Source organism: Mytilus galloprovincialis, chromosome 3 (genome assembly GCF_965363235.1).
Source record: "Mytilus galloprovincialis chromosome 3, xbMytGall1.hap1.1, whole genome shotgun sequence".
NCBI classification, from domain to species: domain Eukaryota; kingdom Metazoa; phylum Mollusca; class Bivalvia; order Mytilida; family Mytilidae; genus Mytilus; species Mytilus galloprovincialis.
In genome coordinates, this window is record NC_134840.1 from 86,266,075 (window position 1) to 86,290,069 (window position 23,995).

Here is a 23,995-nt window from a genome sequence, read left to right on the forward strand (position 1 = left end):
ACCATTCAAACGGGAAAACCAATGATCTAATCTATATAAAAAGGACACATTCAACACATCAATCTTTCAATTTCTCTACTGTTTATGATATTGCTACTTAAAATTCTATTAGAGCACTTAGTCAATTGTTTTTGTTTTGTTATCAGTTGTAGATTTAGCAACCTTTCCAATACTGATTTTTATGTGCATCTAATCTGTACAATTTGTTTGGTCCATATAGAGGGACTGAAAAGGGGGTGTTGAGATCTGGAAAAGTAGTTTAAAGCCTCAAACACATTCATATGCCTGTCCAAAGAAGGTGGTTCTTAATAAATTTTCATTTATTTTCATGTTATAGTCTATATTTAATTAATTCATATTTTTTTTACTCATTGTGATTTAGAACATGATATGTTGAAGGGTTGACCACACAATTTCTCAAGAATGAGTTGTTCGTTTGCACTCTCGTCGATGTATATTACATTTATTCTTTCTTTCTACACAACTTTTTTTTACTTAAAATTAACTGATCTTCTCATGAAAACACTGCATTGATCAATGATGATGAGAAAGATGTCAAGGTCTTAAGAAGCCAAGTTAACCTGACATACTCCTTATAAATATTTTGTAGAAACAATAGTGAACTGAAGCAGATGCAATACTAGTAATCAATCATAGACTGAACATGAGGTTAAAGTATTTCCTGCCTAATAACATTAAACATCAAAACTCACAGAAGCAAAAATATGATCTTTATCCTTAAACTTTTTGGTCATTTAACTATGAAGAGGTGAAGGACAATGTACAAATGCTAGATAGACTGCTGATAATAAAACAGTTCCATTTACAGTGTACTTTGAATGGCTTTTTTATTCAAGAGTTGGATAATTCACATTAATTTTTCTCTCTCAGAGTTTGTTCTAAAGGCTGATACACATAGTCACATTGGAAAGCTGAACTGGTAACATAAACCCTTTTGCTAATATATGCAATTTATAACCTACATACTGTGGATTCATTTATTTTCGTGGATTGCTGAAAACTTGCATATTCGTGGATATTTGATTTAATGGTTTTTCCAATCTCTGTATACAAAGTCTATTGAAAATATGATATTAGTTGAGCATTTGAATTCATCGTTCACCTGTACTTACGAAACCTACTTAGAAAATTAGTATCCAACAAATAATAATGAGTCCTCAGTATACCAAAACTTGGTGCCATATATGCAGATATACAGGTTCAAATACATATCAAAAGTGGCTAAAGAAATAACAAAATTCTTGAGGCTTGGTATCTTTTTATTTTAATGAATTGAATTCTGAAAATTTTTGTACATGATAATTGCAATATAAATATCTCTTCAATTCGTCTTAAAAATTTGAACAACATTCTCCAATAGCACTGGTAAATCATTTACTGAAGTAACTGAAATAGATTAAGGTTCACTGCAGCATGTCAATTTCATAAATTCCATACACAAACAGTCAAATTCCAGAACAGCTGATTTAACAATATTGTGTTTTTATTTACATTTAGATAAATTTAATCCAGTCATATACATTTTTCCCTGTACATAAAATTGCACATTGCATATTTTTTGTCAAATTTGGTTCAAGATGTTCCTTTATTTGAGACGATATAACATTTTCCTCTGCATCCTATGTTGAATTTCACCTCGTCTCAACATGAAATGTAGCACTTTTTGAATCGATCTTTCAGGGTATTTCTGAAAAAAAACAAGAAATTACAACATACATCCAACTGGTTATAAATAATATTATATGTTTGACAATATGACTACTTTCTACCAGGAAACTAGTATTTTATTTTAATAAAATAATAAAAACATATAAATGGTTGGTCACTCTGTGAATTAATTGTACATCAGGTATTTGTATCATGCATTACATCTTTTTTTTTTAAATTCTGTCAAGTTTTATCATTTATTATCAAATGAAATTCATGAAAATATTTCAGATTAAGTTCCTCTTACAGTAAATGTGTTTAACAGAATATGTGTTTTCATATAAATGTCCTACCCATACTTTTTTTATGATCTTTTGACATTTACATAAAAAAATCCAAACAATTCTGGATTACATATATTATAATTGTTAACAAGAAAAGGAGGCTTTTTCATAAAAATTCAGACAGAAGGATATCACGAACACCAAAACATCTTTGTTAACTGGCTGTACTAACCTGTCTGGCAAAGTCTTGAATAATTGCATGTTCTGAAACTTGGGAACCAATAACAAATCTTCTTTTTATTTGTTTTTCAATACGGCTCAATAATTCTTGATCTTCTTCAGTTGTAAATCCTTCAACACCTATTAAATGAATATATGATACTTAACAATATTACATATGCACATGTATGAATCATTCAGACTATTCTTAAAACTTCAGAGAATCATGTAATAATTTAATTTTGGATGTAACAAGTCTTCTGATTGGCAGAGTCTTTTGTCTATCAGCTAATAGATATATACTTTTTTGTAATGTGACTCTGACACCATCGAAGACTTTTTCATGATTTACTCCTTAGAAATGGAATGACTTAAATCTTTAACCGTAGAATTTACTTTAAGAAATGTTAATTGTGAAATATGTAACAACCTAAGCTACTTTAACCAGGTTAGTAATAACATGAGCAACATGACAGGTGCCACATGTGGAGCAGGATCTGCCTACCCTTACGGAGCACTTCAGATCAAACTGTTTTTGGTGGGGTCCATGTTGCTTAGTCTTTAGTTTTCTATGTTGTGTATTGTGTACTATTATATGTCTCTCTTTTTATTTTTTAGCCATGGCTTGGTCAGTTTCTTTTCAATTTTTGAATTTGACTGTCCCTCTGGTATCTTCGCCCCCCCCCCCCCCCCTCTTTTTGAACGCTTGATGTCCGAATTTTTTTAAATACAATTATATAACAATAGGCTACATTTAAATGATACAACTATCCATTCTCCACTTTAATAAATTGACAAATTAATTCACAAAATGCAAAGTATCAATTTTTCAAACCTGAGAGATTTCCCGACATGGCAGCATCTAATGTTGAGACCTGGAACAATCTTAATGCTTCATCAACATCAGCATTGGTAGCAAAAGGTGAAAGTCTCATCTTAGCAAGGGATTCTGAGATTCTAATGATGGCCTCCAACTGTCTGAAAGTATACATATTTTTATTGAAACAATGAGTCGAACTTTTTAAGCTTGAAAGCAGATGTAAATATAATTGGTCAATTATATAAAGGACCCATAATAATAGAAATTCTTTTCGAACTTAAATCCTTCTAACTGTATTTTGTGTTGTTATTTATGTATAAACTAATAAAATGCAATTGCATATGTATGTTAATGAAGACCATGTAGTTTTGGAAAAATTGGCCAAGATCTTCAATTAATCTTCATAAAATCAGTGTTCCCCCAGGGCTTTAAAATGCCATGGTACCCTATTGCTATCTTGGGTGATTTTATATTAGAATGTAGAGGGTGTCATCAGTCTTCAAGATAAACTTTTAAAGGGATAATTCACGATTTTTCTCTTTTCATCTTATTATGTTCATAATACCATAAAAAACATATTCACCAAGTTTTATTTTGATATGAAAACTAATAAGGAATAAAATTGGGAATTATTAATTTCATTTCTTCAAACTTCCTGACTTGTGACGTAGTTGAAGTCTTTTTGCATGCCAGGAGGGAAATAATCTCATTTGAGTCTTGTTCATTAACCATCTAATAATGCGATTTAAAGTGCATGGACGACTTTTAGTGCAGCTATTAACCAACTAAAAATAAGTGATAGCCATGCAACTTTTAAAATTAGATTGTAGGATTTATGTGTGGATTTTTTTGTACAAATATTAGTAATAAAAGTAAATCATACAATAGAACATTTCTATGATTTTTTTTTCTACAAATACTTTAAACAAAGATATGAAACTGACATGATCTATAGTGTATTAAAAATACATGTTTGTATTCTGACATTTTTGCTTCATTCCAGCAAACATTTGCTTGCACTGTGGAAATAAAATGTGTATTATTTTGTGACACTTAGTGAATGTTGAATGCGTAGTTAAACTCAAGGTAATTAAAAGATTAGCATTATGTAATTCTAATCTTTTGATCTTCATTCAGTGAAATCTAGGCGTCACAGTTCACCATTTCATTAATAGTTATCCCATAAGGACGCGGTGTGTCAGTGTAAGATCACCCCGATGGCCGGAGGCCAGAGGGTGATCTTACACTGACACACCAAGTCCGACTGGGATAACCATTTTACATCCCAGCTGTTTTAAATTAGACGAAAAACCATTTACAATTCATAAAATCTAGTTTAGAACGCCACACAACCATAACAATATACTTTATATATTACTATATGATGTATTATACCCTTTTTGACCCCCAAACACGATGAGTAGATATCAAACAATGTCAACTCGCCCCACTTGCCAATCGGCCCACGCTATATCGCCACTTTATAAAAATATCGTCCCAATCTTGTTTACCGACTTGCCCCACTTTGAAAAAGTGTAAAATCAAATTGAACAATCAGTCTGAAAACTCACAAATTAACGTAAAAGGTTAAAACCCCACTGAATAAAGGTTTGACAACTCGCCCCACTAATAAAAATATCTTGCTTCCTTTAAGTATGTCAAATTACTGTTATTTCGTATCAAGTCGTCCTGGTGTAGTGGTATGTGTCGTGGCTTGATATGCTAAAGGTCTTGAGTTCGAATCCCAGCATATCTACTGGATTTTTTCTACGTGAATTTTGATAGATAGTCTTTTCTGTAAAATTAATTATAAGTTTTATAGTGGATTTGACATTCCCGCCAAAATGTTACAGAACAAAGGAAAGCATGCATAACAAAGAAACTCAAACTAGGGTGATCTGGCAGGGGTGATCCGGCTCAGATCACCCCTGTTAGAACAAAGGAGCTGGGATGTAAGGTGTGAACAACATTTCGTATGAATGATAAACGGGAGTCAGTGATAGTTTTAGACACAGAAATGTAATCAAAGTGATGGAAATCACTCGTGGAAAGATTAGAAGAGTAGTTTGAATTATTTCATATTAAGGTATGGTGGAGGAAAATGAACATTAATAAAGCACTATTGCTGAAAATTGCATTAACAGCAGGTCTTTAGAAGGAAACATGCTTTTCCAGTATGAGGATAAAATGAGTTCACATTTAATAATATGGGTCTCTTAATTTGCACAGTTTTATCTAAACTACAGTTTATATCTTATCAAAATAATGTTGACTGTTATGAACATGTTAAAAAAAAAACCAAAAAAATTGCAAATCAAAAATTCTTTAGTAAATGTTACCAACTATCCTTGTAAGACATAAAATCTAGACCAACAGCTAAAAAAATAATCTAAAAATGTTATTTTGGGGCATTTTGTAAGTTGAAACAGAGGTTATATGACATTGAAAATTAAAAGTTGCAGAGTGTCTTTTGATCAATTTTTAAGTATTTTTCAACAAAGGGCATTGAAAATGTACTTTTTCAATGTTAACAAATTAAAAAAAATATATTTTATTGAAATGTGGATTCTTTCATGATTGCAAAAATATATATTCACTTCTAATAAAATTTCAAATGACTAAAAAGATATAATGATTGATGGGGAATAAACTAATTAACAATGGTTTGTTATAAACAAAAGTTTTAAAATTTATAACTGTTTCAAGCCAATTCATATAAAACTAGAGGTTCTAAAGAGCCTGTGTCGCTCACCTTGGTCTATGTGAATATTAAACAAAGGAAGCAGATGGATTCATGACAAAATTGTGTTTTGGTGATGGTGATGTGTTTGTACGTCTTACTTTACTGAACATTCTTGCTGCTTAGTTATCTCTATCTATAACGAACTTGGCCCAGTAGTTTCAGTGGAAAATGTTAGTAAAAATTTACAAATTTTATAAAAATTGTTAAAAATTGACTATAAAGGACAATAAATCCTTAGGGGGTCAATTGACTATTTCAGTCATGTTGACTTATTTGTAAATCTTACTTTGCTGTACAATATAGCTGATTAAAGTTTATCTCTATCTATAATAATATTCAAGATAATAACCCAAAACAGTAAAATTTCCTTAAAATTACCAATTTAGGGGCAGCAACCCAACAACAGGTTGTCCGATTCATCTGAAAATTTCAGGGCAGATAGATTTTGACCTGATAAACAATTTTACCCATGTCAGAATTGCTCTAAATGCTTTGGTTTTTGAGTTATAAGCCAAAAACTGCATTTTACCCCTATGTTCTATTTTTAGCCATGGCCGCCATCTTGGTTGGATGCCTGGGTCACCGGACATATTTTTTAAACGAGATACCCCAAAGATGATTGTGGTCAAGTTTGGATTAATTTGGCCCAGTAGTTTCAGAGGAGAAGATTTTTGTAAAAGATTACTAGTTTCAGAGGAGAAGATTTTTGTAAAAGATTACTAAGATTTACGAAAAATGGTTAAAAATTCACTATAAAGGGCAATAACTCCTAAAGGGGTCAACTGACCATTTCGGTCATGTTGACTTATTTGTAAATCTAATTTTGCTGAACATTATTGCTGTTAACAGTTTATCACTATCTATAATAATATTCAAGATAATAACCAAAAACAGTAAAATTTCCTTAAAATTACCAATTCAGGGGCAGCAACCCAACAACGGGTTGTCCGATTCATCTGAAAATTTCAGGGCAGATAGATCTTGACCTGATTAACAATTTTACCATTGTCAGATTTGCTCTAAATGCTTTGGTTTTTGAGTTATAAGCCAAAAACTGCATTTTACCCCTATGTTCTATTTTTAGCCATGGCGGCCATCTTGGTTGGATGGCCGGGTCACGGGACATATTTTTTAAACTAGATACCCCAAAGATGATTGTGGCCAAGTTTGGATTAATTTGGCCCAGTAGTTTCAGAGGAGAAGATTTTTGTAAAAGATTACTAAGATTTACGAAAAATGGTTAAAAATTCACTATAAAGGGCAATAACTCCTAAAGGGGTCAACTGACCATTTCGGTCAAGTTGACTTATTTGTAAATCTTACTTTGCTGAACATTATTGCTGTTTGCAGTTTATCTCTATCTATAACTAGAGGCTCTAAAGAGCCTGTGTCGCTCACCTTGGTCTTGTGCATATTAAACAATGGACACGGATAAATTCATGACATAATTGTGTTTTGGTGATAGTGATGTGTTTGTAGATCTTACTTTACTGAACATTCTTGTTGCTACAATTATCTCTATCTATAATGAACTTGGCCCAGTAATTAGTGGAAAATATTTTCTAAAAATTTACAAAAATTTATGAAAAATGTTAAAAATTAACTATAAAGGGCAATAACTCCTTAAGGGGTCAATTGACTATTTTGGTCATGAGAAACTTATTTGTAGATCTTATTTTGCTGAACGTTATTGCTGTATACAGTTTATCTCTATCTATAATAATACTCAAGATAATAACAAAAATTGGCAAAATTTCCTTAAAATTACCAATTCAGGACACTAACCTAACAACGGGTTGTCCGATCCATGCGAAAACATCAGGGCAGATAGATCTTGACCTGATAAACAATTAAACCCTGTCAGATTTTCTCTTAATGCTTCGGTTTTTGTATCAAATGAAAGCTTGTGGACTTTGGATCACTGCAGAACCCTTGTTGAAAGTTTTACTTCAATAATAAAGAAGTATATGAAATTTTAATAGGAGGGAACATTGGCATGTTGTTCAGATCAGAAGATCCTGTTCTTGTACTATCAAACTTCGGGGAACCAGTACGCTCTAATATGCAATTAAAAGTATGTTGATTCTTTCAGCACAAGTCAGGATAAGGTACAGTTTTGACATGAAATAACTGCCACTTTATTTGAACTTCAAGACAAAGTAGCCATAAATGATTGAAATTGCAGAATTTAACATAGAAAGCAATGGGGCTATGAATTAGTGGTTTTATACCTTTATGATGTTTTGATCATTACACAATACAATATTGTTGTCAAAATGACTACCTTTGTTTGTTAAAAAGGGTTTAATTGTTGGCCAGAAATCTTTTTGTTTTGGGCAACCAGTGCAACACTCTATAAAAAGACATTCTATGATTACATACTGTTGGCATAAGTGAACTTGTCTATTTACAAAACTTTTACCCCAATTTACACAAAATGTATGTTTCTTATATTCAATATATACATGTATATATTTTAAATCTGCTATAGTTCCGTAACTTTCTATCTAGGCATATGAACGAATAGTCAACAAGTGCATACATTTTTTTAAGTCAATATTTCTGGTATGTTCCAATCTGTCCTTCACTATTGACAAGGAGTATATATTACATTTTCCCAAATTAACCCTTGTAAACAAATATGTAAATAGATTTTTATTTCATCAAATCTTTTTTTTTGGGGTATTACTTATATTTGCGTATAAGTTTAGTAATGACTAGTATATTATATCACTTTCGGACACGCAAGACAGAGATGTATATTATACACCTAATAGTTCAAAATGGATAGTTATAAGTTATCGGCCGTGTACACTGATCAATACCCTCAGAAATGAAAAGATGCATGAACTTGCAAGCCCAACAGGAAATCGCTTGAATACCTGGACGTGTCACCTCACACCCCTCACAATACCTTAGGGAGTAATACCTTTAGCCATGCTGGTGATCATATGACTGAAGATCCGAATTTATTTGAATATAGTTTATTACATAAAAGAATTATGAACAAATTAGATTTTCGAAAACAATTTTCACGGAACACTTATTTATGATTTGAACATTGACTTTTCAACCAAGTATTTGTCTTACTACACAAATCCTTGTTTTAACTAATTCCAATATTAACAGTTTAAAAATAACAGACCATGGTTACTTAAAAAAAAATAAGAACATTTCCATATCAAGTTAGTTAGTCAGATAAAACAACCGTACGATTGACAAGATATCGACACACAATTACGACTACATCAGGTTACTGTAGCTTTGGTCCTTTGTGGTTTTTAGACATATTGTGGTGTCTAATCGGAGAAGGTGACAAAATGGCGAAACACAGAGACTTGATACTCTAAATTTAAAATCGATGGTGATCTCTTATCTAGCAGAATAAAACTTTAATATCTATGAATTTGAGCATTTTTATACAGAATGGACATATCAATTTTTTATTTTTTTGCGAAGTTTCCCTTTTTAAAAGTCTAAAGGCCAGTAGTTCTATTTTTGAAAAATTTTAGTTCAGATTCTGATCCCCTGTATGGATGATTTTTACAGGCCCAAAATGAAGTATACAAGCCTGGACTGTTTGGCCTGTGGTTCAGCATGAAGACTGCCATGGTGCTATATTTATTGGAAAACCAATGCTATGTTAATTTTCATGGTGATATTTGAAAACTTAAATTCTATCATAGTCCTGGTAATAAGCTGCTGAAAATCAAATCATGCCTACTTTGAGAAAGTGCACTGATCAGCATTTAATCTTTTTATAATACTTGAACCGACATGCTTTTCATCTTAGTTGGCATATATTATTTATTCATATTATCACTACCTGACAGTTATAGGGATGCTGATTCTTTTTCCTGTTTCCCTTTCATATTCACTGGCACCATTCCTCATCAAAATATAACGATTCTTTAATTTTTCTGCTGCATCTGCATTCAGACGTGGTCCACATTTCCTGAAAATGTAAAAATCCCAAGTTTAATACATTTTTACCTAATTTCCTCAACTGGTAATGGTCATTTTTCAAAAATGTCTAAAAAATTTATATTTTTATTTTAAAAGTTCTCTGCATGCGTTTCAAATGGATAAAGAGTTAAATTTGCGATTTGTACTTTTTGTACCATAATCATGGCATCTAAGAGTGAGAGTAGACCAGTAGACACAGAATTAAAATTAAAGAACCTTAGTGAGCGCGCTCACATACCCCACGTCCCCACATTGTCATTGGAGAAATAAAATATGTGTAAGAAAACAAAATTGTATATAAAAAAAAATTGAATCATAATTTCCTGTCAATATGCACATCTACATAGTATGTCCTTATTATCTACAAAGTTTCATGAAATTATGCTGCATGGTTTCAGAGGAGTTGCTTTGACACACTGTTGCAGAAGTAAATTGAAACAAATAAGTTCAAAGGGGCATAACTCCTAGAAAAAAAATTGAATCGCAATTTCCCGTCGATATGCACAACTACATAGTATGTCCTTATTCTCTGAAAAGGTTTCATGAAATTCTGTTGTGTGGTTTGAGAGGAGTTGCGATGACAAACTGTTGCAGTAGTACATAAAAGTAAATAAGTTCAAAGGGGCGTAACTCCTACAAAAAAAATTGAATCGCAATTTCTCGTCGATATGCACAACTACATAGTATGTCCTTATTATCTGAAAAGGTTTCGTGAAATTCTGTTGCGTGGTTTGAGAGGAGTTGCGATGACAAACTGTTGCAGTAGTACATTAAAGTAAATAAGTTCAAAGGGGCGTAACTCCTAGAAAAAAAATTGAATCGCAATTTCCCGTCGATATGCACAACTACATAGTATGTCCTTATTATCTGAAAAGGTTTTGTGAAATTCTGTTGTGTGGTTTGAGAGGAGCTGCGATGACAAGAAACAGGACTGACGGACGGACTGACAGACGGAGGGAGGGACTGACAGGTCAAAAACATTATACCCTCCGCAACCCGTTGCGTGGGGTATAATAAATGTGTGTTAGTAGGACACCATGTCCTCCAGAAAACATTGCGAGTTATAATGAAGCAAGAAATATGATTTATCTGAGTGTATCAATATGGTACACAGCCAGCCTTTTACTGTGGATTCATTTATTTTCATGGGTACCAAGTTTCGTGGATATGTTATTTAGTGGTTCTGCTAAAGTCTGGATACAACTTTATAGAAATTTTAAATTTGTGCTACACCTGTACCTACGAAAATTGGTATCCAATGAATAATAATGAATCCACAGTTTTCATTATCAATGTGGATTCATTATCCAAGTGATGTTAGGTTCTTACAATCAGAGGGGTTTGGAACTATCAATTTCAGTTTTGACAGAGTGCTCATCACTGAAGATTAACTACTTTATACCACCTATACTATATACAAGTATATTTACTAAATCAATAAATTGTGTACTGATTGGTAATTTAGTCCACAGAAACCAGATTAATTTGTAAGATGCAATTAACTTTTAACTAGATTAAAGATTTACTTCAAAATGTTTCTTTCCCCTCTTACCTTCTACAGTAGCCAATATACTTCTTCAGTGTCTCAAGACTTATCTCCCCTTCAGCCTGCTCTTCTGTCATTTGTAAGGCATTTAAATGAACATTCATCACATGCTTAGCTAATGTCTGAAGAGAAATAAAAATTTGTAAGGGTTCCGCGGAACCCAGTGTCTCGCATACTTTTGCTGTAAATCGCAGGCTCAACAAAAATGAGGAAAAAAAATCAATAAAAAATTCCTCTTGATACTATCTTATGATTGTAAGAAGCTTCTGTCCAAGTTTGGTAAAAATTTAGGATAGTTAATGAATCTAATAAATGTTTTGAAAACTTTAACTGCAGACTGTATTTAATGTAAACTGGAAGAAAATCTAAGTCCATTTAAAAGTAAAATACAGAAAAAAATGGAGTTATCTTTTTACAAAATTTACTTCTGGATACTATCTTATGATCATAAATAAGCTTCTGTCCAAGTTTGGTACAAACCCAGGATAGTTTAAAAAAGTTATTAAAATTTTAAAAACTTAAACCACAGAGTGAATGTAATGTTTCCCCGCAGAAAAACTAAGTCCATTTAAAAGTAAAATAAGGAAAAAATGGATTTATTTTTTTACAAAATTTACTTCTGGATACTATCTTATGATCAAACAAGCTTCTGTCCAAGTTTGGTAGAAATGCAGTATAGTTTAAGAAAGTTATTAAAATTTCAAAAACTTTAACCACAGAGTGAATATTTGTGGACGCCGCCGACGACGACACCGACGACGACGTAATGTAGGATCGCTTAGTCTCGCTTTTTCGACTAAAGTCGAAGGCTCGACAAAAATCAATTAAAAAATCTGTCACAAGTATTAACCCAGATTTATACCCATTTAGTTTTATCCATTCTTTTTTTTTTTTTTTTTTTTTTTTTTTTTTTAAACAAAAGTTTTCCATAACAAATTGGTTCAAATAAAAAACAAGAATGTGTCCTCAGTACACGAATGCCCCACTCGCACTTTCATTTTCTATGTTCAGTGGACCGTGACATTGGGATAAAAACTCTAATTTGGCATTAAAATTAGAAAGATCATATCATAGGGAACATGTGTACTAAGTTTGAAGTTGATTGGACTTCAACTTCATCAAAACTACCTTGACCAAAAACTTTAACCTGAAGCGGGACAGACGGACGAACGGACGCACAGACCAGAAAACATAATGCCCCTCTACTATCGTAGGTGGGGCATAAAAAATCAAATAGTTTTTTAACATTTTTCTTGACCCTTAGATCAAACAAATCGACTACTCCTATGCTTACTATGTCCCGAGCTTCATTATGTGTATCTTTGACAATGAAAATCATATCAAATCTGGACAAGATGGTTGGCATGAAGTCAATGTTCTCTTCTCCCTTTGTATCATCCCATCGTCCATACACACTGTTAGCTGCAGCTAACACAGAACACCTTGAATTCAGTGTGGTGGTAATACCAGCCTACAATAATAATACACATGTCAATATCTTAGTTAAACTGGCCTTTAGAAAGTATGGAAACATATCAAAACTTCATTTAAAATGATTCATATCCAGAACTTTTCGCATCATGCAAAATTTTAAATTCTTTCATGCCAAAAATAATTGAGACAGTAGCAACAAACTTCTCAACTATTTGGTATAAATACGAGTACATCTGACCATTCATTGGAAATTATAAATAAAGTTTTCACAATACCTTTGCAATAGATATGGTTTGTTGTTCCATAGCTTCATGTATGGCTACTCTGTCATCTTCTCTCATCTTGTCAAACTCGTCAATACATACAACCCCTCCGTCTGCTAGAACCATAGCTCCTCCTTCCATTACAAAGTTTCTTGTAGCAGGATCTTTAGTAACTGAGGCTGTGAGACCAGCAGCACTACTGCCTTTACCAGAGGTATATACAGCTATAGGAGAGCATCGCTCTACAAACTTTAACAGTTGGGACTTGGCTGTACCAGGATCACCTAACATTAGCAAATTAACATCTCCTCTTCTAGTTAATCCATCAGGCATTCTATGAAAAGAAAGAGTAGATTTAGTTTTCATAAACATTAAAATTATAACCTACATCATAAGCTGTAAATTGATTTTAAAGTACAGAAATATTGTTTTAACTTTTTTACAGCATGTATAATTGCAAATACCTGTGTAATTCTATCTTATTACAGCATGCGTCCATGAGACACAGATGCTCCTGTCTGTATAATGTGGCAGGAGTAGCATCAGTTTTTATTCTAAAGGAATACTGGACACTTAAGCCTGGTTTCAGGCAGTTAATGGATAATTCGTGCATGAATCGTACATTGTAAAATGTTTTGATGATATTGCAACTCAATGTTTGTAACCCTTGACAGTTTTTGATTAATAAGGGGAGATAATTTATCAGCTAAGATTTTGAGGAAAACTACCTTTTTCTAGAGCCTCCAAATAACAAACATGATATAGCTTTCTTCATATCAATGCTGCCATAAATGGATGGTGCTATGCTTTTGGCAATTGTTTCATAGATGTTTGGTTGTGCGGCAAGACGTCTGAAGGCTTCTTCTTCCTCAGGTCTAATTGGAGCACCTGTACTGCGACCAGTTCCTTGTGTATCTACCTGAATACCTACCACACGGAAATATGGTGTTCTTATTCCCACATTCGTCTTCTCACGAGAATTTTTCTGAAATATAATTTTCATTGTGACAAGATTAGGTATAACACTATATATATATGAATATAATCAAAATGTTTGTAGTTCTGAAGTTTAAGGATTGTTTTCTTTTTGCAGTGAATACTTAACATCAAACACAACTGTATTTAGTAATTGAACTTATAATAATCTTTGTTCATAATTGTAAACTTGAACCTTTTTTTTCAGAAAAGAAGATTCATACACAAAGCAAATCTTGTGTTATCATCTTGACAAGCAAGATTTTACATATTTAGATAAACTTTTTTGTATATATTAGTTATAAATAGCTTGGCATAGATTAGTTAGTCCTCATTTCACTGTTTCTTGAACTCTGAAAGGTAGAATTTAGTCCCAAAAAGTGTAGCTATCGAGCCAATGACAAAGGTTTTGAATCTCTTGAATTCTGTTTAAATTAATTGTCCATTCAGAAAATTATTTCTACTGTCTAAGTGGAGATAGAGCATTTCAAAAGTATTCAGAGCTCCAGATAAGAATTCACAAATTGGGGTTTTTACCCACCATTTTCTTATTTAATTGGATGATAAAGTTTTGGAATTGCATTATCAATTTTAATTCACCCCTCAAGTAACACAATATTGAATATTTTTCAATCTTAAAATATGTATGTGTCTTTCTTTGCATATGTGCTACATGTAGCTGTTTTATTCACTGACGAGCAATTGTACGTTTAATTTGTGTCCCTTTTCAAAAGTTCTGCCAGGCAGTTTTGTATTTTCTCACAACTTATATAAACTGTAAAAAACAGATATGCATATTCACTCAACTAAAATGAAAAAATAGTATATAAACTAAAATTATAATACTTAAAGGTTTTTGTTTAATTTAATTTACATAAATCTGGGTTAAGTTGTCTCTTATTAGAAATTTTTGTGTTTTTACTTTTTTTTTTCCAACTACATATCATGTCATAATTGATTTGGCTTTTCACTTTTTCCATCTGATTTCGTTTTTGACGAAACCCCATTATTAATATTAGTCCAAATAATTATGACGTCTGGCAAGGCTATTTTATTTTTTTCGAGGACGTTATCAGCAATGTTCTCGTTAAGGTACGCTAACACGTACGCCCGTGAATTCGATGGACCCTTCCTAAAAACACTAGCTGAGTCTTTTTCTTATCATAACTTCCCCTCGGCTATTCAAAAGAAGCTGAAAACATGCTTCTATTCAATATTTTTACCGGACATTAACTTTGGTTTTAATTCATTGTATGTAATGATAATTATCCCGAGAAATTTGAAAAAAATATGACAACATGATACACGCTAATTGGATAAACGCTGCGAAGATCGAAATGTTTCATAAACATGTGTACCTTTTGAGCAACAGAAAATTCCAACGGGGACCCACTTCAGCTACTTGATGCAGGGCTCTATTTTAAGAACGAAAGGACATTTCCAATTATATATATTATGAAAATAGAATTACGCGAAGACTATAAACTGATAAGGGTAAATAACGCAAACGACAGAGAATAAAAGCGTTGAAAACTCATGGTTTTGGCATATAATTGGGTTTTCTGTTGAATTAATTGGGTTATTGAACCCTACAATGGGCAATTGTATTGGGTTTTTAGTTATTTGTATTGCGTGATCACGCAAATAGGCAGCTTATCTGGAGCTCTGAGTATTGTTATACTAACCTTGTTAGGTACCGAGGTCTTTTTGATGGAATATATACCAACAACAGTTACACGGTTGCCAGGTACAATTTTATCACATAAATATCTAGAAAAAAAGAAATCCATTGTTCAAGAACAAACTGAATTCAGATTGGTTGACTTATTCATGTTATTGATGAGCCATTACAAACAGAGAATGAAAGTTGTAATTCCTTTTCTGTACATGTTAATGTATAATCAATTAATTCAGCTTTGCATTAAACTGACTTGGTTCACAAAATATTTTAAAATCCACAAAAAGACATGTCACACTAAAAAGACAATATTCACTCCAAGTGGACTTTAGTTACTTCTAAATTTTGTATGGTTAGTAGAGAAGTGGTATATGTCAAGCAATTAATCCCAAACTTCTAACAGTTTTAATTTTTTTGCTCTGCATACATAATATCTTCACTTGTCTTACCTGTCAGAAAATAACTGAAGGTGACGTGGCATCTCACCATTGGGAACACTCTCTGGAGCTTCCTGTAATTTCAACACCTGGAAGTCCACACATTTACATTTGTCTGGAACTATGAAGAAAGGATCAACGGGACATTTTGGTCTCCCTGCTTGATCTCTGTAAAATACATGTAGTCGGTTTTTAATATGTTCATTTCAATATAATTCTACTATTTCATAAACTCTCAACAGTTTTGGTATGATCTTAAGTCCTGAGGGTTTTCTTTTAAATGTGAATATAAAACATATTACTTTTTTTACCAGGTCTTTTACCTAAATCTTAATTATGAAATTTTCTTAAACTCAAATAGGCATGCAACTAAAATGGTATGTCCATTCATTAAAATAACCAATGAAATAAGATTAACAGTCGATATTGATCAAATACATTTAATTCAATCACTTTTGAGATAAATACTGAAAGCTGCAACACATAAACCTCATGAACAACATATAAGAAATGGATGATTGCTTCCAAACTGCTTTTAAAATATATATGTATATAATTTTTAGACTATTCTAAAAATGCCAATAACTGCAACAGTTCTCCAATCTTTCAATACTGTTAATACTGTAATTTGAATTTCGAAAGTGCATAATCATAAATCAGAAATGTAATAATTTCTTTTAGCTTTAAGGAGACTCTAGCATGAGTTTGTTTGTTGAATGGAACTTTTTGAGTTAACATCTTGTATTTGTGATCATTAATGCCGAACTGAGTTTCTGTTTATTCATAACAGTATTCCGAGGAAAAAAAAGAAGAGTAAATTTTCCCAATAAAGAGCAATAACTCCTGAACGGGTTAATGGTACATAAATCTAGAAACTTGTGAACATTAACATGCTTACGTGTTACATTTTCTTGGCAAGGCATATCCTTCAAGACCAGGGTTTACAGCTATGTTGTTGACTGTATTCCTACAACTTCTACACTGTATTGTCAGTCGAGTAGCTTTGGCTTTAATTGAAGATGCAGCTATCACAATTCCTGGTATTCTAACTAGCTTTGACATCTGTTCAGACTGCAATGTAAACATTTACTCAGCAAAGGTATCATTAAATTGGTTAAATACTTTTTTTTTCTTTCCTCTGTCAATGTCCCCGTGTGTAACAATCAAGTGGGCTTTATGTATGTATTTTTCCTTTGGTTTCAGGGGCAAGCATGAAAAAATATATCTGGATTTTTCATAGAGACCATCGAAAGATTGTCAAGTACTTGCAGTGACTTGTTAAATTCATTTCTATAACATATAATTATTAAAACCAATTCCATTCCAATCTTTCCCCTATTTTGTCTCATTTTGAAAGCACAAGGTGCCTTACGCAAACTATGAAGAAAGCAGACACAAAATTCAATCTTAGTACGTCCGAGTAGGCAATCCTATTGAAATTTTGGTTGGGCCCCTTAAACTTTTATGAAAATGCCCATAGTGGTTATCTTAATTTTCATATTGTGGCAGGATATGCCTCCAAGCCCGAAAATCCCTGATTTAATAAACTTTATAGAAGTGTTGTTTTAGTACTTTCAGCAAGAATACTCAAATAATACTGCATCAGTGGTCCATAAGTAGGATTTTCATCTAAATCAAAAAAGATAACATACCTTCAAAGCTCTAATATTACAAGGATTTGAAGCAGAGTTCAGCATAACTTGTATATCTTGTACTTCCTCTTCTCCTTCTGGTCGGGGATTAGTCACTTCATCTGCAACTTCTTTAGCAGCATCTTCAAACTAAAATATCAATAAATCATTTGCACTTTACTCTGAATTTTCTTAAAAAGAAATAGATCAATTGTTTTTTTTTACACCACTTTCAACATAATCTTCATATTTGAATTGACCTACATATATGTATAATCTAAGTGTTGGATTAAAGTGTTCAGCTTGAGGAAGCAAGTTTGTTTTCACAACAGATTACACCTCGAAGACCTAATGTCTTCATAAAAAATTGGTGTTGACGGCATCACTTAAATAAGTGACTGTGTTGTACACAACTTTTTAGTTCCATTTTCCTCTTCATAAATTCTTGCTATCAATAAAACAGATAAACCATTTATATGCGTTTAATAAATCATCAAATATATGACATACTTAATAGTCAAAATGTTTTTATTAATTATAAGTGTTAAATTCTAGTATAAATTATAGATATGCAATAAGTAGAGAATTTTCATACCAAAGGTAAATGTTCAGATGGTTGATTGTATAATCTGTCAGCAAGAGATTCGTCAAAGCTGGACACATCTTCAATGTCTACTTCCAACCAGTACTGTCCCAGATTGTAATTGCGCTTCAGCTGATCTCTGAAGAAAAAGTTTAAAAATTTAATAATAGAAAATTTAATTGCAGCCTTGGACTCATTTTCAGATCTTTGATAATAACCTCTAATATATATGTATAAACTTATATAGCATTTTCTTTTTAAAATGACAATTTTCTACTGAAAAATTAACTTCAGGACTAAGACTTCTATGTTTTGTAAGCAGATTCAATATATATATATATAGAAGACATATTTAATGAAATGAATTATTAAAGTTGAATTTTAAACTATGGTCAACTTGTCTGAGATACATGTATTGCCGATGAGTTTCATAAAAATCTGGCAAGTATTGTACACACTCTAAAAATAATTAATCCACACTAAGACTATGCAATTCTTCTTAAAATCTGGCAAAAATTTAACATGCCAGACCTATATAAACAAGATCAAACAGATAGATGCCCAGTAATTCTGTGTCCCATGCAACATGGAGGACATTAATCAAACTACATGACTAAGAATAGAACATTTTATTTTGATTTGTTTCACAAATAACAATGGGGCCATTTAAAAAAAAATGAGGATTTTTACTTTTTGTGGTATTTTTTTTATTAGTTAAGTTTAGAATCAAGTTTCATGCAGATATCTCAAACCACTGCAAAGAAATGCTAAAAAAAACAGGCCATTTTTGTCAGGAGTGTGACGATTTAGCGTGACATATTAGGTGGTACCCAACACTTTAGGCCGTTTTTATTTAATAAGTTGGTTTACGGACATCAGCCCAAAAAACTTCGGGTAGGAGGAGGGGAAAAAAATAAATTTAAACTAGATCTTTCCAGTTTTTGTTTTTTTACTTGGTTTACGGATATCAGCCACAAAAAAATAGGGTAGGAGGAAAAAAACATAAATAATTTAAACTTGATTGAAAAGACTTATTTATAGTTCTGTAAAACTTGAAAAGCCTTTTGATAATACCTTTTATTCAGCATCTTTTGTAGGTTTTGTGGAATTAATAAATGCGACAACAAAAACACATCACATAGAACAAGTCAATATTAAAAGACAAAGGCAAATCTAAGAGCATATTGCATGTCAACACCTATAAGGACAGAGCATATCAGACAGTATTTAAAATTATAAACAGAAATTTACTGTCAGGAGCCTGTAATTCAGTGGTTTAATATTGTTTGTTGGTGTGTTACATATTTGTTAATTTTTTAGGATTAAGGACTTTTTCTTTATCCGGTGTTTCTTGAATTTCCCGGCATTTTATCATAAGGTACTTGGTATTAAAGTTGATAAGAACGTCCACCGGTGTAGTTTCAGGTGTAACGGTTCCATTGTCATTTATTTTGCCGTGGTCACTACTGCCGGCCCTTTTTTCTTCAATCACAACATTAAAGTTTTCTAATTGTTCATTAATGACTTGACCTATGGTTTCATGACGAAGGCATTTCACAAATTTTTTGTCTGATAATATTGAATTGTTTAGGACGTCCACATCCAGATGGATGTACACTGGTTCATTCATAGTAAACAAACCATGCCCTGATATCGTCTGGTTCCTAAACGGAAGTCAGGGTTTAAGGATGCGCAAACACGTGAACAGCTAACCAGTCACGTTTCCGGTGCACTGGTTCACGATTTTTTAATGCAGTAATAGGAACCAGAATTACGAAACGTAAACACAAAAATACCGTTTAAAATTTTCTTAGTAAATCGATAAATATGAGGTCGTCGGAAATAATTTTTAAGGGTAAATGTGCGTTTATTTTTATTTGAATTAGCGAAAATTCGGGTCGGCGGATCCGTAAACCAACTTATTTAATAAAAACGGCCTTAACTAAAATTAATTTGGCTCGTTTAATTTTCTTAAAATTTTGACAAAGTATTTACTTTGACCCTTTGACAAAAATATAAAAATTTGAAAAAATTTGAACCAACCGTTTTATCAGAAAAATTACACAGGTTATATAGCAGTTTGACAAACACTTATTTTGATCATTGAGAAGGTTAATATTCCCTTAACAACACAACGTAATTAAAACGTTTAGCTGATTTTACAGAGTTATCTGTAAAAAAAGTTTATATACACTAGATTCATAGAGGTGCTTATAACCTGTAACACATTTTAGTTTTCTTACGAGTCAATAACATTTGAGAATTTTTGTTTTAAGCCATTCATTTGATGTATTAGTAATCATTGCCTGTGTTTGGAATACAAAGCAATTGAATTCTATTTATATAGGGCATGTTATGCCTTAAAACTTTTCCAGATGCACAGGTTTGTCTGTAATCTATCTAAATTTTGAGGTGAAAATGTAGCAATTTTAGCCAAAGGGTACACATCATGAACCAGCAGCACCTGCATACGGGGTATATATCTCCCAATTGATACGATATTCCCGTGCTTGCATTTCCTATCATGATTTTCTTGATAGAGGGTTACTGCTCACAAGGAAGCTATTAAACCAAGAGTTCCAAATGGTGAAGTTGAAATCATCCCTTCGTAAATTTTACGGACGCCATCAAGAGTTGGTTGACCGTTTCACAAATGATATCGGATATGTTCCTTACGTCGTAACTACAATCCCCTTCCCTTTCATGAATGTGACCTACCGAATTAGACTATTTACCGGATTTGTAATCACATAAGCAACACGACGGGTGCCACATGTGGAGCAGGATCTGCTTACCCTTCCGGAGCACCCAAGATCACCCCCAGAGATGCAAACAGTTTTTTTTTCCTGTCAGACAATGGGGCCTACAGGGTACCAAGTTTTGCCAGACCCATCAAATTTCTGCCAGACCCATATTTTCACATCACATTGTTGTTATAAAGTAACCATGATCTCCCCTCTTGCCATTTTGGGTTGAATGACCTTTCAGGTCGTTTCTCCTTTTCGTACAAAGACCGCTTTACAGCTTTATCAACTTGAATAGGTGACTGGTTTGGTCTTTTACCGGGTTTCGACCCACTTACAAATTTTATCTGCCATGACATATTTCCTGAACTTATCAACTATGCTTAATAGACCTCCTTCCTAGAGAGCGAATTTCTAAAACAAAAAACATGACGGAAATACGGAGAATTGTTCGGGGCGAGATGGACAAGGTACGAAAGACTATTACTGGGCGGAAATACTGGTTCCCGGAGTTAGAAAATGCGGGGGAACAGGACATTTACTTTTATTAAAGATGATCGCAATTTTATAAACAAAATACTCTGCCGGGGCCGACGGGGATTTCAGTTTTGGCGGACCCAAGCGGACTTAAATATTGCCGGCCATCAGGTCCTGCACAGCTACGAGTTTTGCCGGACCTGCATAAATTCTGCCCCTTAGGTCCGACGATTAGTTGCATCTCTGCACCCCTAGTTTTTGGTGGGGTTCGTGTTGTTTATTCTTTCGTTTTCTATGTTGTGTCATGTGTACTATTGTTTTTCTGTTTGTCTTTTTCATTTTTAGCCATGGCGTTGTCAGTTTGTTTTAGATTTATGAGTTTGACTGTCCCTTTGGTATCTTTCGTCCCTTTCTTAATCATTTCTACAGCACTTGTCTTGATACCCTGAGCTATAATATTCTAAGAAGTAGATGCTGACTCGGTTGCTTTTAATTTGGATGCTATATGATACGAATTTGCGATAATAAACCCAGAGGTGGTATGATGTAAATTATTGGAAGAAGACTGTAGAAGAGTCAATGTTTTTCTGCTGTCAGTTTGATTCAGTTGAGCATGCTGAACGAGCGAAGGTCCTTATATCCACATTGGAATGTGAAACAATTAGTATTTAAATAACGGAATTAAAAGTTTTCAAATGATTTTGGCATTCTGATCGATGTTAAGACAAAAACAATGCATCAAAGCCGGTATTTACCTTTACTCGTCCTTGGCGTGAGACATAAGATATAATTATCGAGTATTTTATATTCTATCACCTGTGTTTTGTTTTAATCAAACCATTATCACTTGTCAATTTTCCGACAGCTTGGTCAAAATGTCAACTTGTTCTCGCATTTTAATCAGTCATTCCAGATTCTTTCAATACACTCTGGCTTTTACTATGTTTATGTATGTATATATACTATAGTAAAAGTAGAGCGGGAAAATGTTCATTCATGAAATATTCATGAATGAAAACGCAGTATCACAAACACTTCTTCGCGGATCTGCCATGCGCATGCGGGTATGCGCAGACACTGCCTTTTGAAAATCTATGGATGGTACCAGCAGGATTCGAACAGGGGTGTGGAAATATTTGTTGTGAGCACTTGTCCCTGGGCAAGTAAAACTAAAAATTTTACTTGTCCGGAACAAAATTTACTTGCCCTGATGATCCCAATAAATATTGAAGTATTTCTTGTTAGCTTATATATGATTCTTACTTGCACTATTGTGCATCACAAACGAATGAAATCCATTTGATTATATGTGTAAAAAATTAGGAAAATAGGAAATGGGTTAACATCAGTGGGACAGAAACCTAACAGCAAACCAACCAATGAAATGACATGTAAAGGACAATTTTGCAGCAGTTTTGAAATAAAAATTGTAGCTAGTAGGTACATAATATACTAAATTTGAGGACAGTTATTCTCGCTTCCGTTTCTTTTTTTTTTTCTCAAATACTCTGTGTCCTCCGTTTGCAGTTAAGGTTTTCTACTCGACTCATGATTCTTTTTGTCTTGCTTGCCCAGCTTTTTGTTAAGTATTTGTCAATCTGAATCTCAATACAAAATATAAAGAAATGACACAACCGGTAAATGATGGATAAAACTTAAGCGACGATCCAGGGTCAATGGACAAAGCCAATGCAATATTATGCGACTCTGGTTCGCATACTAATTTTTATTTATTTTGGTAATGGATCTATTTCCAGTATCATGTAATATTTATCGTCATGAACATTGATGTTTCAGTTGCTGAAGATTGGTTTCTTTTACATAAATTAAACATCTTTATACGTTTTGAAATGAATTTTATGTTTTTGTTGGTTTTGAACTTTGTCTTGTATATTTTAAATTTTTACTTGTCCACGGGCAACCAAGACAAAAATAATAACTTGTCCGGTTGTTCAAATGTACGAGTCGGGCGAGTCGGGCATAGCATTTCCACACCCCTGTCGAACCCTCAATCTCAGGATCTAAAGGCAGGGCTCCAACCAATTCAGCCAAAGAAGATCTATCCTAACTCAACTATTTAGACTAACTTTATAACTACAGGTCTACAACAGATATATACTTATAAGCAGCAATAATAATGTCAAATACAAAGAAACAACAGACATATTGAATTCACGTGCAAAGCATTATTTAGCTACACACTAAAACTGAAGCATAGCCTTAAATGTAAGCACACTTATAAATTACAGCACAAATTAAAATATAGCAAGAAGTTCTACCCCAACCTGTTTCAAAACAGAACCTCTCATACTTTTTACCTGTATGTGTAGGTAAAGTTTCCTTCGTGAAACTGTCTGATGAAGTCCTTTAATCTTTTTTTCACTTGTTGACGATTGATCTGATTGTCATCGTTTTGATCTTCCGAACCAAAATTGTCGCTGAAGAATACGCCGGCATCATCGAACCCTGCCATTGTTGATGTTTTGTCTCACGTGTTGCATTTGGCGGGAACCTGTTAACTCCGCCT

General features: G+C 33.0%; 1 protein-coding gene across 1 annotated transcript; it reads right to left on the minus strand.

The window, feature by feature from the left end:
• Nucleotides 1-1,259: 1,259 nt before the first annotated feature.
• On the minus strand, nucleotides 1,260-23,982 carry LOC143069246 (DNA replication licensing factor mcm5-like). The gene is made up of 14 exons (XM_076243780.1): nucleotides 23,787-23,982; nucleotides 18,260-18,386; nucleotides 17,686-17,814; nucleotides 16,932-17,104; nucleotides 16,046-16,201; nucleotides 15,604-15,688; nucleotides 13,672-13,928; nucleotides 12,956-13,277; nucleotides 12,541-12,717; nucleotides 11,253-11,368; nucleotides 9,561-9,689; nucleotides 3,007-3,149; nucleotides 2,185-2,312; nucleotides 1,260-1,708 (listed from the first exon to the last, which is right to left on the minus strand). The coding sequence occupies exons 1-14, from the start codon at nucleotides 23,939-23,941 to the stop codon at nucleotides 1,607-1,609; spliced, it is 2,199 nt and encodes a 732-aa protein (XP_076099895.1). The 5' UTR covers nucleotides 23,942-23,982; the 3' UTR covers nucleotides 1,260-1,606.
• Between the last annotated feature and the right edge of the window lie 13 nt (nucleotides 23,983-23,995).